This window comes from Neoarius graeffei, chromosome 11, assembly GCF_027579695.1.
Source record: "Neoarius graeffei isolate fNeoGra1 chromosome 11, fNeoGra1.pri, whole genome shotgun sequence".
Taxonomy (NCBI): Eukaryota; Metazoa; Chordata; class Actinopteri; order Siluriformes; family Ariidae; genus Neoarius; species Neoarius graeffei.
The window spans coordinates 73,183,642-73,201,590 of NC_083579.1; the positions used below are offsets into that span (position 1 = coordinate 73,183,642).

The window sequence follows — 17,949 nt, forward strand, 5'->3', positions numbered from 1 at the left end:
TAACATGACACACGAGTTGAAAGTGTATTTTCCATTATTTTGATCATTTCTGACAATTCACACCAAAGTAATGTTTTGTTATTGGTGTATTTTAAAAAAGTAGAGGGCTGGCCTTCGAAGAGATTGACTCATCATGGTAGCTACTTTTCCTGGGGGCGGGGCTTATTTCATTCCTACGCTCTCAGACGCATCTTTGTGCTTTGTTTCTGTCTGAAACACACACACACACACACACACACACACTTGTCAACTCCATGCTAGGATGCATACATGTATAGTTTCAGAGATCAGGTGGTGAGAAGTTTCCCCGAAGGCTAAAAATGAGAAATCTGAGAAAACAGTAGGGATTTTTAATACCACAGCAGTGAAAAGTTGCATATTTGTCTCAGTACAGAACTTCTTGCAAATCACACCAAAACAGCACATTACCAGATCAGAAACTGTTGAAGGTTGTATTTTCACCCACTTCTATTATGTTCTGTAGGGTCACTTTTATTTTTTAAGATATTTTTTTGGGCTTTTTTCACCTTTATTGGATAGGACAGTGTAGACAGGACAGGAAGTGAGCAGGAGAGAGAGACGGGGAGGGATCAGGAAATGACCTCGGGTCAGAATCAAACCCAGGTCCCTGGATTTATGGTATGGCGCCTTAGCCACCTGAGCCACTACGCCCCCAGGGTCACTTTGTTTTGACGGAAGTGTACTATAGACACCTGGAACTAGTGTGCTTCAAATAAAACACCTTAAAACACATTCACTATCAACTAAAATTAAAAAAAAGCTGAATTCTTTCAGAAGTAGTCATACCATTTATTTATTTGTTTGTTTGTTTGTTTACTCACTCACTCACTGAAAGGTTCCCCCAGGTGGAACGGTCAACCTCTCAAGATCAATGCCTTCGTGCCACCTGCAGAATTCTGGGGCAAAACACCGCGAAAAACAGACAGAGACCCAGAGATTGGTTTCACCGCCGTTTATTCACAGTTTTTCACCAAAGATGAAACATCCACAAAAACTTTTATACATTCGTTTATCTCTCTAAATGCAGCTGTGTCTGTGTTGTGTCTGTATGCGAATGTGTGTGTGTGTGTGTGAGTGAATGTGTGTATGTGTGTGTGTGTGTATGAATAAGAGTGTGTGTGTGTGTGTGTGTGTGTGAATATGTGTATGTCTGTGACCTTGGCGGGCGTGAAGAGGGGTGGGTGTGTGTGTGTGTGTGTGGAATGTGTGTGTGTGTTATGTGTGTGCGTATATCTTGTGGCTAGGTTAGTAAACCTTGGACTGAGCAAATCACATCTTAATTCCATCAATATGTTTGTGTGCGAGTGAAACTTTGGATCAATCATAAGCAAAATGTCCTGTATATATTTCATATCAACGGATGTTCTTAACAACTCAGCAACTCAGCATTTACGCACGACAAAGCGCGAGATATTTTTTACGACAATTTTAAACAAAGACACTATGTTTAGTCTAGCAAAGAAGTGTCTTCTCCCCTAGACGAAGGTCAAGTTACACAGGAATAGTTTAAAATCACTGTTATAGTATCTCATCTCATCTCATTATCTCTAGCCGCTTTATCCTTCTACAGGGTCGCAGGCAAGCTGGAGCCTATCCCAGCTGACTACGGGCGAAAGGCGGGGTACACCCTGGACAAGTCGCCAGGTCATCACAGGGCTGACACATAGACACAGACAACCATTCACACTCACATTCACACCTACGGTCAATTTAGAGTCACCAGTTAACCTAACCTGCATGTCTTTGGACTGTGGGGGAAACCGGAGCACCCGGAGGAAACCCACGCGGACACGGGGAGAACATGCAAACTCCACACAGAAAGGCCCTCGCCGGCCCCGGGGCTCGAACCCAGGACCTTCTTGCTGTGAGGCGACAGCGCTAACCACTACACCACCGTGCCGCCCCTGTTATAGTATATGTATTAGTATTATTAGTATATGTAATAGTTTAAAATAATAAAGGATCTTAAAAAGCTCTAAAATATTAAAATCATAAAGTCTTAACACATGAATTACCTTGTGCAGCAATAAGGCTAATATAAATCTATAAAACTATAAAACTAACATGAATCACTTAATGCAGCTTTAAATCTAACATTCAATCATTTCAATTCCAAATTCAACACTGGTTAAATCTAACAGTCACTCATTGGGTGTAGTGCTTCATTTCAGTGCTTTCTCACTATCAGCAAGAAAATATATTTTGCTTGATATCCCTCATCAAAAAATTCCCGTGCAGGGATTGGCCAAGGATGGCTCACGTGATGTAAAATAGTTCCACCATTAATCAAGCAATGTGTCATGTGACGTCAAAAAAAAAAAAGAAAAAACCCGATATGTTATGAGTCAGTCATGGTCTATCCTGGATATACCATGAACTGATGTCACAATTTCAAGCTGTACAGCCGACTCGGGTCCCAGCTGTTGCTCCGCAAGCATTTCTGTGTGTGTAGATCTACGGATCATGATCATACCTAGCGATGCAGGCAATAGCATAGTACACTGGATGTGCGCAGATCGAAGTTCGCTCCGGCGTAAACAACAAACATGGCTGCCTCCAGTGAGTTTATGCCGAGATGCAATCTTAACACTTTTAATTTGGAATTTTTCGATGAGGGATATAAATCTAATATACCATACACTGAAAGGCTCTGGTTGAAATTATGGATTCTCTTCAGTGACTGGCATAGAACTGCATCTCTCAGAAAATAGTACGATGCCGGTCATCTCAGAGAATCCATGATTTCAAACAGAGCCTCTCAGTGCGTGGTATATTAGATTATTTTTCTATCCACATACACTGGATATAAGCAATTGCGCTCTGATTGGCTATTCTACTACTAGGATATCAGCTCACATACCGTGAGTAGAGAAAAACAAAATGGTGGAGCGTGTTGCTGAACCAACCGAGGACGAAATACAACCCCGATTCCAAAGAAGTTGGGACAAAGTACAAATTGTAAATAAAAACGGAATGCAATGATGTGGAAGTTTCAAAATTCCATATTTTATTCAGAATAGAACATAGATGACATATCAAATGTTTAAACTGAGAAAATGTATCATTTAAAGAGAAAAATTAGGTGATTTTTAAATTTCATGACAACAACACATCTCAAAGTTGGGACAAGGCCATGTTTCCCACTGTGAGACATCCCCTTTTCTCTTTACAACAGTCTGTAAACGTCTGGGGACTGAGGAGACAAGTTGCTCAAGTTTAGGGATAGGAATGTTAACCCATTCTTGTCTAATGTAGGATTCTAGTTGCTCAACTGTCTTAGGTCTTTTTTGTCGTATCTTCCGTTTTACGATGCGCCAAATGTTTTCTATGGGTGAAAGATCTGGACTGCAGGCTGGCCAGTTCAGTACCCGGACCCTTCTTCTACGCAGCCATGATGCTGTAACTGATGCAGTATGTGGTTTGGCATTGTCATGTTGGAAAATGCAAGGTCTTCCCTGAAAGAGACGTCGTCTGGATGGGAGCATATGTTGCTCTAGAACCTGGATATACCTTTCAGCATTGATGGTGTCTTTCCAGATGTGTAAGCTGCCCATGCCACATGCACTAATGCAACCCCATACCATCAGAGATGCAGGCTTCTGAACTGCGCGCTGATAACAACTTGGGTCGTCCTTCTCCTCTTTAGTCCGAATAACACGGCGTCCCTGATTTCCATAAAGAACTTCAAATTTTGATTCGTCTGACCACAGAACAGTTTTCCACTTCGCCACAGTCCATTTTAAATGAGCCTTGGCCCAGAGAAGACGTCTGCGCTTCTGGATCATGTTTAGATACGGCTTCTTCTTTGAACTATAGAGTTTTAGCTGGCAATGGCGGATGGCACGGTGAATTGTGTTCACAGATAATGTTCTCTGGAAATATTCCTGAGCCCATTTTGTGATTTCCAATACAGAAGCATGCCTGTATGTGATGCAGTGCCGTCTAAGGGCCCGAAGATCACGGGCACCCAGTATGGTTTTCCGGCCTTGACCCTTACGCACAGAGATTCTTCCAGATTCTCTGAATCTTTTGATGATATTATGCACTGTAGATGATGATATGTTCAAACTCTTTTCAATTTTACACTGTCGAACTCCTTTCTGATATTGCTCCACTATTTGTCGGCGCAGAATTAGGGGGATTGGTGATCCTCTTCCCATCTTTACTTCTGAGAGCCGCTGTCACACTAAGATGCTCTTTTTATACCCAGTCATGTTAATGACCTATTGCCAATTGACCTAATGAGTTGCAGTTTGGTCCTCCAGCTGTTCCTTTTTTGTACCTTTAACTTTTCCAGCCTCTTATTGCCCCTGTCCCAACTTTTTTGAGATGTGTTGCTGTCATGAAATTTCATATGAGCCAATATTTGGCATGAAATTTCAAAATGTCTCACTTTCGACATTTGATATGTTGTCTGTGTTCTATTGTGAATACAATATCAGTTTTTGAGATTTGTAAATTATTGAATTCCGTTTTTATTTACAATTTGTACTTTGTCCCAACTTTTTTGGAATCAGGGTTGTAAAAACTCTACTTGAAAACAAAACCCCAGAAATAAAAAAAAGCAACAAAATTTGGAATGAAAGTATTTGATGATAAAAAGGTATCTTTTTTTTCAAGCATTATTATAATTGCATTTTTCACAAATTGCTCCTGTCATTTCGCCGGTTTGTTTACATTCTAAGCGAAAACTATTTTGTCGGACGTTTCGTATCAAGTTTTTATTTATCAGATTTGCAAAAAATAAAAATGCTCTGTTTCTCCAAATCCAGTGAATGTGGATAGCCTAGTAAACTAGACCCACCCGCCTAGCGGCCAAAAATATTTTTGCCTACGAGTGGGTCTAGCCTCGGACCATATCAACAACACACCCCGGGCATCAAATCGTGCCCGCCAATCACAACGCAAGGTTTTTGTTTGGATTCTTTGGGCGGGCTTTTGCAGGAGTGACGACAAAGCTGCGCGACGCTGGAGAAAGCACAACAGGAAAGATGGCTACGGCTATTGAACAGCGCTCGTTTGACTCCGCTTTGGAATCAGTTTTAGAAGAATTAGACTTGGAGTTTTCGTTGAAACATGAGCAGGAAGAGGCTCTCCGCTCATTCCTTTTCAAGAAGGACGTTTTCGCTGTTTTGCCCACTAGCTATGGCAAAAGTCTGATCTACCAGCTGGCTCCCCCTTTGCTTTCTGTCGCTCTGACTACGTCACAGTCACTGTTGCGCTGATTGGTCAGAGCGTTGGCCTATACGCACAGAGACAGTTTGAAAGACAACGGGTTGTTCCTACCCACACCCTTCGGAAATGTCTACGACCGAGACCAGACCACATTTAGTCTGGCTTGCCAGGCGAGAATGTGGATAGAATAAAAGAGTTATTCCGCTCCATCTCGTCGTACACGGCTTATAGATCATGTACGACTCAATTTCGTGGAATAACTGTTACATATACGTGCATATTATCTGTAGACGATCGGATTATTATAAACATGTGAACCATTGTACGCTGTTATAAATAAAGTTTACAAGCGTGACAAACTCATCAACAAAGTCTGTGTCAGTCAAGTTCCTAAGAAGCTCTTATTCAAGCTGTGTCTGTTATAACACTCCAATGAGCTTTGAACATCTTTCCAGCGCTCCATTGCCTCGCATTTAAACACAACACGAAGACATGAAAAAGACCGCACAGCCTGTGATATACAGATAACCTGCTGCCATCTGGCTGAGGGTTTCTAAAATCTGATCACTGGAGCTACACATTTCTGTGTTTAAACAGCAAGTCAGTGACATGGGGTGTCTTTCTGTGATGCAGATGGTGTATGAGCAGAGGGGTATGACAACAGGAGAAAAATGCTGGAAAAATGTTTCTCTCTAAAAGACCACTCATGAGGCATACAGTGCCTTGCAAAAGTATTCATCCCCCTCGGTGTTTGTCCTGTTTTGTCGCAGTACAAGCTGGAATTAAAATGGATTTTTGGAGGGTTAGCACCATTTGATTTACACAACATGCCGACCACTTTAAAGGTGCAAATTGTTTTATTGTGACACAAACAATAATTAAGATAAAAAAAAAAGAAATCTGGAGTGTGCATAAGTATGCGCCCCCCCCCCCCCCCCCCCCCCCCCCCCCCCAAAGTCAATATTTTATAGATCCTTTTGCTACAATTACAACTGCAGGTATTTTGGGATATGTCTCTATTAGCTTAGCACATCTAGCCACTGGGATTTTTGCCCATTCCTCAAGGCAAAACGGCTTTGAGTGATGCCACAGATTCTGAACTGGATTGAGGTCTGGGCTTTGATTACCATTCCAAGACATTTAAATGTTTCCCTCACTGTAAAAAAAAAAAAGTTACGCCAACTTAAAAATTCAAGGCAACTTACCGTACTGCACAGGATTTTTGAGTTTATGTGACAACTAAGATTTTTAAGTTTTGAAGAAAGTTGTGCCAACTTATACTTTTGGTCTCAGATAACTTAGCCTTCATATTCACACAAACTTAATTTTTTCAGTTTTACATGATAATAATTCAACTTTAAGGCCACTAATCTTTCATCCAAGTACACTACCGTTCAAAAGTTTGGGGTCACTTTGAAATGTCCTTATTTTTGAAAGAAAAGCACTGTTCTTTTCAATGAAGGTCACTTTAAACTAATCAGAAATCCACTCTATACATTGCTAATGTGGTAAATGACTATTCTAGCTGCAAATGTCTGGTTTTTGGTGCAATATCTCCATAGGTGTATAGAGGCCCATTTCCAGCAACTCTCACTCCAGAGTTCTAATGGTACAATGTGTTTGCTCATTGCCTCAGAAGGCTAATGGATGATTAGAAAACCCTTGTACAATCATGTTAGCACAGCTGAAAACAGTTTAGCTCTTTAGAGAAGCTATAAAACTGACCTTCCTTTGAGCAGATTGAGTTTCTGGAGCATCACATTTGTGGGGTCGATTAAATGCTCAAAATGGCCAGAAAAATGTCTTGACTATATTTTCTATTCATTTTACAACTTATGGTGGGAAATAAAAGTGTGACTTTTCATGGAAAACACAAAATTGTCTGGGTGACCCCAAACTTTTGAACGGTAATGTAAAAACTTCAAAATTTGAGTTAAATTTTCTTTTTATCCCACAATAGAACAAATAACAATCCAGTTCAAATAGCATGTTTATTTTAACATGATGGGAGCAAAACTGCTATAAAACTGTAATGGCAGTGCTTTTAAGGTAAGAATGAGCTCAGTTTGAGCCAGAACCTAACCGACAGTTAGTTCAAACATACTTACGCACCCAACAGCCTGCATCATTTGTGCCAAATTGTGCTGTGTGCTATTGTTCGTAATGACGTGCAGTTTGCAATTTGTCAACCTTTTGAATATGTATGTGTTTTAATAGATTCACTCTTTATGTTCATTGTATGCATATTATACACCATTGTATGCCAAGATTTGTAGCATTTTAATTGGCTGGTACTGAATTGTTTGCACATTTCGTTTGTCAAATTAGCTTCAGGCTTAAAATACGTGAATGTGTGACTTAACAAAAAAGCACTGCCACTCCAGTTTTATAGCAGTTTTGCAACCATCATGTTAAAATAAACATGCTATTTGAACTGGATTGTTATTTGTTTTATTGTGGGATAAAAAGAAAATTGAACTCAAATTTTGAAGTTTTTACTTGGATGAAAGATTAGTGGCCTTAAAGTTGAATTCTTATCATGTAAAACTGAAAAAATTAAGTTTGTGTGAATATGAAGGCTAAGTTATCTGAGAGGCGGCACGGTGGTGTAGTGGTTAGCGCTGTCGCCTCACAGCAAGAAGGTCCGGGTTCGAGCCCCGTGGCCGGCGAGGGCCTTTCTGTGTGGAGTTTGCATGTTCTCCCCGTGTCCGCGTGGGTTTCCTCCGGGTGCTCCGGTTTCCCCCACAGTCCAAAGACATGCAGGTTAGGTTAACTGGTGACTCTAAATTGACCGTAGGTGTGAATGTGAGTGTGAATGGTTGTCTGTGTCTATGTGTCAGCCCTGTGATGACCTGGCGACTTGTCCAGGGTGTACCCCGCCTTTCGCCCGTAGTCAGCTGGGATAGGCTCCAGCTTGCCTGCGACCCTGTAGAACAGGATAAAGCGGCTAGAGATAATGAGATGAGATGAGATGAGATTAAAGATTAGTGGCCTTAAAGTTGAATTCTTATCATGTAAAACTGAAAAAATTAAGTTTGTGTGAATATGAAGGCTAAGTTATCTGAGAGGCGGCACGGTGGTGTAGTGGTTAGTGCTGTCGCCTCACAGCAAGATGGTCCGGGTTCGAGCCCCGTGGCCGGCGAGGGCCTTTCTGTGTGGAGTTTGCATGTTCTCCCCGTTTCCTCCAGGTGCTCCGGTTTCCCCCACAGTCCAAAGACATGCAGGTTAGGTTAACTGGTGACTCTAAATTGACCGTAGGTGTGAATGTGAGTGTGAATGGTTGTCTGTGTCTATGTGTCAGCCCTGTGATGACCTGGCAACTTGTCCAGGGTGTATCCCGCCTTTCGCCCGTAGTCAGCTGGGATAGGCTCCAGCTTGCCTGCGATCCTGTAGAACAGGATAAAGCGGCTAGAGATAATGAGATGAGATGAGTTATCTGAGACCAAAAGTATAAGTTGGCACAATTTTCTTCAAAACTTAAAAATCTTAGTTGTCACATAAACTCAAAAACCCTGTGCAGTAAGTTGCCTTGAATTTTTAAGTTGGCGTAAGTTCTTTTTTTTTTTTTACAGTGCTTTAAACCACTCCAGTGTAGCTTTAGCAGTAGGTTTAGGGTCATTGTCCTGCTGGAACGTGAACCTTCGTCCCAGTCTCAAACCTCTGGCTGACTCAAACAAGTTTCCCTCCAGAATTGCCCTGGATTTAGTGCCATCCATCTTTCCTTCAGTCCTGACCAGCTTTCCTGTGCCTGCAGATGAAAAACATCCCCACAGCATGATGCTGCCACCACCATGCTTCACTGTCGGAATGGTGTTCTTGGGCTGTTGGGTTTGCACCACATATGGCGTTTCCCATGATGGCCAAAAAGTTAAAATTTTTGTCTCATTTGGCCAGAGAATCTTCTTCCATGTGTTTGGGGAGTCTGCCACATGCTGTTAGGCAAACTTCAAACGTGATTTTTTTAAACAATGACTTTTTTCTGGCCACTCTTCCATAAAGCTCCACCCACTCTATGGAGTGTACAGCTTAAAGTGGTCCTATGGACAGATACTCCCATCTCCGCTGTGGATCTTTGCAGCTCCTTCAGCGTTATCGTTGGTGTCTTTGTTGCATCTCTGATTAATGCCCTCCTTGCCCGGTCTGTGAGTTTTGGTGGACGGCCTTCTCTTGTCAGGTTTGTAGTGGTGCCATATTCTTTCCATTTTGCTATAATGGATTTAATGGTGCTCCCTGAGATATTCGAAGTTTGGGATATTTTTTATAACCCAACCCTGATCTATACTTCTCCACAACTTTGTCTCTGACCTGTTTGGAGGCTCCTTGGTTTTCACGTTGCTTGCTTAGTCATGCTGCAGTGTCAGGGTCCTTCCAGAACAGGGTGATTTATACAGACATCATGTGACACTTTGATTGCACACAGGTGGATCTTAATCAACTAATTATGTGACTACTGAAGTGAATTGGTTGGACCAGCTCTTATTTAGGGGTTTCATATGAAAGGGGATGAATACCTATGCACACTCCAGATTTGTTTTTTTTTTCTTCATCTTAATTATTGTTTGCGTCACAATAAAATAACAATTTGCACCTTTAAAGTGGTCGGCATGTTGTGTAAATCAAATGGTGCTAACCTTCCAAAAATCCATTTTAATTCCAGCTTGTAATGTGACAAAACAGGACAAACACCAAGGGGGATGAATACTTTTGCAAGGCACTGTATGTATTTGCAGCAGAAGGAATGAAGTGGACTATTTGAGAGGAAGTGAAAGACCTGTCAGTGTTTTCATTACATTGCTCTAAAAATTACAAAGTGCTCATTTAAAGCTAGACGGCCTTTCGATTTCATAAAATCGGTGAAATTTAGTTCCCTCTGAAATTTGGTCATTGTGATATATGTTTATTTCTGTAATATATAAAAAAGTCATTCTGTGGCTGGGAAGTTATTAAATTTGAGGGGATTAAAGCAAATAATGTGCATGAAATCGCTTGCTTTGCGCAGTCAAGCAGACAGAAGAAGTCCGTGTGTGTGTGTGTGTGTGTGTGTGTGTGTGTGTGTGTGTGTGTGTGTGCATGCGCAGCTTTACCTTTGACCGTCCACTGACCGTTCCATCATTCTGTCGCTCAACGAACAGATGATCACACCGAGGTGCTCGCTGAGCGTCGATATTTATTTATTAGTTTGGTCCTTGTAAGGTTTTATTCCTTTGTAAGGATAAATAATTGTAAGTATTTATTCTTGACCAAGAAGGCAGTAATTTATTTTGTGACAAAATTGTAAGGATTTATTCTTAATATTGTTCTGTTCTATTTTACTATTTCAGCTAGAAGGCATTGAATTCTTCTGTGACCTTCTGTTTCCTGTGTAATTGTGTACCAAGTTACTGTGTGACCTTCCTCCAGTGGAGAAGACACACACTTCTTTGCTAGACTAGACATAAACATGTCTTTGTTTAAAATTGTCGTAAAAAACATCTCGTGCTTTGACGTGCGTAAATGCTGAGTTGCTGAGTTGTTAAAAAAGCATCCGTTGATATGAAAAATATTGCTTATGATTGATCCATGGTTTCACTCACACACACACACACATATAAAACCCCTTGTATACTCTCGTCTCAAGGGGGACTTGTGAATAAAGATTGCGAACTCATGGGGTTCCTGTCTTTCTTTCGCGACTCTCACCCCCAGACGTCTGGGTGACAAGAGGGGACTGATCTCGAGATGGTGAGGGCCAGAGGTGAAGAAAACCTTTCAGTCCTGCTTTTCCTTTCCTTCGCATATAACATAACGTCTTTTCTTCTCGCTATCCGTTACTGTAGTCGGTCTTTGACGTTTCATTCGCACACTCACGTCCTCCATTTTTCTCTCCTGTTTCAAATTTGTATCCCACAATGCCTTGCGCGAATAGGGAAAGCCCACCACGTCATGCATGATGTACAACCCGGATTCCAAAAAAGTTGGGACAAAGTACAAATTGTAAATAAAAACGGAATGCAATGATGTGGAAGTTTCAAAATTCCATATTTTATTCAGAATAGAACATAGACGACATATCAAATGTTTAAACTGAGAAAATGTATAATTTAAAGAGAAAAATTAGGTGATTTTAAATTTCATGACAACAACACATCTCAAAAAAGTTGGGACAAGGCCATGTTTACCACTGTGAGACATCCCCTTTTCTCTTTACAACAGTCTGTAAACGTCTGGGGACTGAGGAGACAAGTTGCTCAAGTTTAGGGATAGGAATGTTAACCCATTCTTGTCTAATGTAGGATTCCTGTTGCTCAACTGTCTTAGGTCTTTTTGTCGTATCTTCCATTTTATGATGCGCCAAATGTTTTCTATGGGTGAAAGATCTGGACTGCAGGCTGGCCAGTTCAGTACCCGGACCCTTCTTCTACGCAGTCATGATGCTGTAATTGATGCAGTATGTGGTTTGGCATTGTCATGTTGGAAAATGCAAGGTCTTCCCTGAAAGAGACGTCGTCTGGATGGGAGCATATGTTGCTCTAGAACCTAGATATACCTTTCAGCATTGATGGTGTCTTTCCAGATGTGTAAGCTGCCCATGCCACACGCACTAATGCAACCCCATACCATCAGAGATGCAGGCTTCTGAACTGAGCGCTGATAACAACTCGGGTCGTCCTTCTCCTCTTTAGTCCGAATGACACGGCGTCCCTGATTTCCATAAAGAACTTCAAATTTTGATTCGTTTGACCACAGAACAGTTTTCCACTTTGCCACAGTCCATTTTAAATGAGCCTTGGCCCAGAGAAGACGTCTGCGCTTCTGGATCATGTTTAGATACGGCTTCTTCTTTGAACTACAGACTTTTAGCTGACAACGGCGGATGGCACGGTGAATTGTGTTCACAGATAATGTTCTCTGGAAATATTCCTGAGCCCATTTTGTGATTTCCAATACAGAAGCATGCCTGTATGTGATGCAGTGCTGTCTAAGGGCCCGAAGATCACGGACACCCAGTCTGGTTTTCCGGCCTTGACCCTTAGGCACAGAGATTCTTCCAGATTCTCTGAATCTTTTGATGATATTATGCACTGTGGATGATGATATGTTCAAACTCTTTGCAATTTTACACTGTCGAACTCCTTTCTGATATTGCTCCACTATTTGTCGGTGCAGAATTAGGGGGATTGGTGATCCTCTTCCCAGCTTTACTTCTGAGAGCCGCTGCCACTCCAAGATGCTCTTTTTATACCCAGTCATGTTAATGACCTATTGCCAATTGACCTAATGAGTTGCAATTTGGTCCTCCAGCTGTTCCTTTTTTGTACCTTTAACTTTTCCAGCCTCTTATTGCCCCTGTCCCAACTTTTTTGAGATGTGTTGCTGTCATGAAATTTCAAATGAGCCAATATTTGGCATGAAATTTCAAAATGTCTCACTTTCGACATTTGATATGTTGTCTATGTTCTATTGTGAATACAATATCAGTTTTTAAGATTTGTAAATTATTGCATTCCGTTTTTATTTACAATTTGTACTTTGTCCCAACTTTTTTGGAATCGGGGTTGTAGTATCTTGTATTGCGTCATGGTGAAGCAGGAAAAAATAGCAGAGAATTTAGGGCCACGTGGCTCTAAATTCATTAATTGTTCTATTTTAAGAAAAAAAAACGAATAAAATTTGAAGTCTGTGATTCGAATTCAGTAGCTTTCGGTCCACTCGGCAAAAATAATTGGGTGTCGGGGAAAATTCTTTTTATGACCTACATTTGAAAAATCTTAAAGGCAGTCTTGCTTTAAAGAACCCAATAATACGTGTTTGTAAGTGTTATTATATTGCGTACAGCTTGTGCTTTTTTCATGTTTTGGTTAAAGGATTAAATACATATTTTAATAGAAGGCACTTGGGCTCAATCTCTTGCCCACACACACACAAAGCGTTACACTGCACGAGCTCTGAATCCTCATCGCACTTTGCCTCTGATTGCCTTTTGTTTATTTTCCTTTCATTTATTACAAGAATTTTTCCTGATAGTAGTGCTTAGTGGTGAATTATTCAGGCTGCCGAAAGAGCCTGAAAGAGCCCTGGAGTGAACGGAAGAGCTGAAAGAGCATGTCCGGGCTGTGCTTTTAGAAATGTGGAACAGGGAAATGGGGAAATTAGGAGTGTGAGCCTTTGCTGACATTTGCAGTCTGTCACAGGAACACGTAGCTGTGCTGTCCCGAAGCTGTCAGTGCCTAGAGCTTTCTACTTTCTCACTACGTTTCTACATCATCCACTTTTTCTTCTTATGTTATCCCTTTTTCTCTCTCTGACAGTTGCACATGGAGTCTATGTTCCTATCTGTATCTCTTGGACTGTCCATCCTGTGCTGTGCAAGGTGGAATTAAGTTGGTGGTGTTCTCGTGTTTTGTTTCTTCTCTCTCTCTCTCTCTCTCTCTCTCTCTCTCTCTCTCTCTCTCAGGATGGCTCCAGCTCTCAGTGCGGCTCGGAACCCCCCACTCCTTCAGCCCTGACCCCCAGCCCCGCTAGCCTGTCCTCCTACCACGGAGATGACAGTGACAGCATCAGCAGTCCTGCATGGCCCAAAACTCCCTCCAGTCCAGTAAGTATCACTCACTCAGTCCCACTAATGTGAAGCTGCAGTTTAATGCCGAGTGCACACGCAGTCATTTTAGTTAGTCCTGATTTTCCTGTTGTTGACAAATGTTTGCCCCAAGGCTCTGGGTCTCACTGGAGCAAGCTGGAATATTTTTATTATTATATTTATTTATTTATTTATTATCGCTTTTATTTTAGACCAGGTACTGCTGTAATAGTAGGAGTAGCATATACTGGTCAGTGGCTCCACTCTGAACAGATCCGGTGAAGAGCCAATGAAAATTGAAACAATAAAACCAGGAAGGACGTAATTAACAATTATTCCATGAAATCGAGTCGTACTTGAGCTATAAGCCGTGTACGACAAGATTGAGTGGAATAACTGTTTTGTTCTATCCACATTCACTGGATTTTGACAAACTGAGCTTTTATTTTTATTTTTTTGCAAATCCGATAAATAAAAACTTTCTACAAAACATCCGACAAAATCATTTCCGCTTCGGCGGACTTCTTAAAAACCTATCGATGGCGGCACAAATTGACTTTAGTGTTGTTGTTTTTTGTAGAAAGCGCCATTTCGCTGTCTTGCTGTTGAGATATAGACATTATAGCTTTAGACATATAGCTTTAGACATTTATATTTAATTCTTACTTTGACATTTCAGTGATGTCATTTTCAAACTTTTTTGAGGTTTTGAACCGGTCTAAAAAAATCAACCAATTTTAATGCTTAAAGATGAAGAATGTAAACAAATCGGCGAAATGATGGGAGCAATTTGTGAAAAATGCGATAATAATAATAATAATAATAATAATAATAATAATAATAATAATAATTCTTGAAAATTCTTTCCATCAAATACTTTAATTCCATATTTTGTTGCTTTTTTTTTGTATTTTTGGGGTTTTGTTTTCGAATAGAGTTGTCATTTCGTCTTCGGTTGGTTCAGCAACACTCCGCCATTTTGTTTTTCTCTACTCACGGTATATGAGCTGATATCCTAGTAGTAGAGTAGCCAATCAGAGCGCACGATTGCTCATATCCAGTGGATGTGGATAGAATAAATACAATTATACAGTACCAGGTTCATGAAGAATACTGATTTCTGGTTTTAGCTGGCAGGTGTGCATCAAATCCTCACACTGAGTCACTCTCTCGTGCTAGAGAAGAATCCACCTACATTACGTCCTGACACAAATACAACTAGATAGAACTCGACGCCAACGGCGTCAATAGGGATGCCTCCGCCTGGTAGACTACACGCCTTATTAAGTTGTGATTTGGGGATGGACATTTGACCTCATGGTAATCGTGACCTGGTGAAATTACTTGTATCAGCCTTGGAGACACTGTGCTCACAAGGTTTTCAGACAGACATTTGACCTCACAGTGACCTTGACCTTAGACCTTTTGATCTCAAAATCTAATCACTTTATCTTTGTCCCCAAATGCACAAATGGTGAAAGTTTGGTGAAATTCCTTCATTTGCCTTGGAGATATTGTGTTCACAAGCTTTTCAGACAGACATTTGACCTCACGGTAAGGGTGTAGGTTTGGTATTAAAGGAACAGTCCACTGTACTTCCATAATGAAATATGCTCTTATCTGAATTGAGACGAGCTGCTCCGTACCTCTCCGAGCTTTGCGCGACCTCCCAGTCAGTCAGACGCAGTCAGACGCGCTGTCACTCCTGTTAGCAATGTAGCTAGGCTCAGCATGGCCAATGGTATTTTTTGGGGCTGTAGTTAGATGCGACCAAACTCGTCCGCGTTTTTCCTGTTTACATAGGTTTATATGACCAGTGATATGAAACAAGTTCAGTTACACAAATTGAAACGTAGCGACTTTCTATGCTATGGAAAGTCCGCACTATAATGACAGGCGTACTAACACCTTCTGCGCGCTTCGACAGCGCATTGATACGGAGCTCAGATATCAATGCGCTGCCGAAGCGCGCAGAAGGTGTTAGTACGCCTGTCATTATAGTGCGGACTTTCCATAGCATAGAAAGTCGCTACGTTTCAATTTGTGTAACTGAACTTGTTTCATATCACTGGTCATATAAACCTATGTAAACAGGAAAAACGCGGACGAGTTTGGTCGCATCTAACTACAGCCCCAAAAAATACCGTTGGCCATACTGAGCCTAGCTACATTGCTAACAGGAGTGACAGCGCGTCTGACTGCGTCTGACTGACTGGGAGGTCGCGCAAAGCTCGGAGAGGTACGGAGCAGCTCGTCTCAATTCAGATAAGAGCATATTTCATTATGGAAGTACGGTGGACTGTTCCTTTAACATTGGTGGGGACATAAACCCAATGCCAATCCCCAGTGGTGCCAACTTCAGGTCAACATTAGAGGGTCGCAATATTTTGCTCTGTTGTGTTCCACCAAAAGAGTATCCATCATCTCTCCAAAGTCCAGACTTTTAAAATTTGAAGTTCAGAACTGTAGTAATTCATGAATAATAATAATAATAATAATATGCAATTCATTTGATTAATTGCAAATCTTGCATGTGATGATTAACTCATTCTACCAATTTGCAAATGTGTTTTACAAGCGAATAATGCATTGACTGTCGAGAGGGTGTATGTTCCTTTCCCTCATAAATGGAAGTAAAACACATCCGGAGCCTTAAACACTGCGTTACATTAGGCTGGCAGGGGGAGTCGACTATCTTCTGTGGGATCTTTAACTAGTTTTAGAATGCTAGTTTAAGCTGATATGTGATTGATCTAGCGGTAAAACAGGACGAGGTCTCTAGAACTTTTTTGACACGTTGAAAGGTTACAATTTTACTTGGCAACAGAATGTATCTGAATTCTGATTGGTTGTTCTATTATTGCCCTTCTGTTGTCTTCTTGAACCCAGAGCGGAGAGAGGAGGGAGGGACAGGGTTCGACAGAGAAAAATTTTTAGCCGACCGCTTTCAAATGAACCCCGTCGAAAACCAATCAGTTCAGCGTATGTATGTACTTGGTATGTGACGTTTTCAAAAGAGAGGCGGGAGTAACCAAAAATTTCTGCTCAAGAAGGCCGAGGCTGTTATGCTTATTACGTGAAAACGTTTTATTTGATTGTTCGTGGCCTAGACACATTTTAATGTCCACATCACCATCGGGTTGTTGTTTACATGTTTCATGTTACACAGACTTGGTCAGGGCTCTGCAGGCCTTAACTGAAGCACTTCAGATTAAGGGTTAGCGGGTTGCTAAAGTTTACAGGCACTTCACAAGCAAGACTAAGGTGCAATATTAGCCAAGATTAGCACAATTTGATATGATTTAATAATGTCTTTGTGACTTTAATGAACACCAGTTGTTGTCGGTATCAAGTCGGAGTGTTACTTCCATGGCACACAAACTTAGAAAACAGTCATATTGTCGTTTTTACACACTGAATACGAACTGTCGTTAACTGATTAATTTTACGAGCTAATCTAATGTTACATTCCTCAAGGACAGTTTGCTAGCTAGCAGCCGGTCTCTGCACTGCAACCGCACTTGCTAATTGACCTGGTAGCCGAAAAAGGGAGCTGTTTTCGCGACCACGCCCCCTGAGCGAATATTCATGAGCGAATTGTGCATGGTGTTTCAGCCAGTGGAAACCTACAGTAACCATTTGTGTACCGCTCAAGGAGCATCTTTTTTTTCTTCAATCAGAAATATTGGTAGGGCAGGGTCATCAGAAGCATTTTTAATGTGGGGGGGACACACTGGCGGGGGGGGGGTCCTCCCCCAGACAATTTTTAATTAATTAGATGCCATTTCCTGCATTCTGGTGTATTTTTAACAGGTTGTTAAACGTACTTTCACCTAAAAAAGTCACTTAATTCAATGACTATTTTAGAGACTCAACAATAAGTCCTCATTCAACTAGTCCATATATTCATCAGCCTGTTTTTAAACCCACTGCTACGCCTAAGATAATGAGATGACTGTGACACAATTTATCACCAACAATGACTTTATGGGTGCTTTTTACTTTTTAGTTTGTGTTTCCTTTTTTATTTAGTTTTAGATGTAACACAACATGCCACTGTGCCAAGCAATAGTGACACTCAACCAGGCCCGGCGCCGTGGGGGAGCGAAAGGGGGCATCGCCCCCTCGTGGCTACAGCCCCGCCCCCTCAACGGAGACTCAGATCACTTAATTGTTTTCTTATGAAAATATAATGT

General features: G+C 41.3%; 1 protein-coding gene across 1 annotated transcript in view; it reads left to right on the forward strand.

Moving 5' to 3' along the window:
- The window catches only part of LOC132894622 (AT-rich interactive domain-containing protein 1B-like), a 657,256-nt gene that overhangs the window by 556,845 nt on the left and 82,462 nt on the right, over positions 1-17,949 (forward strand). Inside the window, exon 11 of the mRNA XM_060934699.1 lies at positions 13,631-13,771. Within this exon, the coding sequence (XP_060790682.1) occupies positions 13,631-13,771 (141 nt within the window). The remainder of the gene's footprint in view (positions 1-13,630; positions 13,772-17,949) is intronic.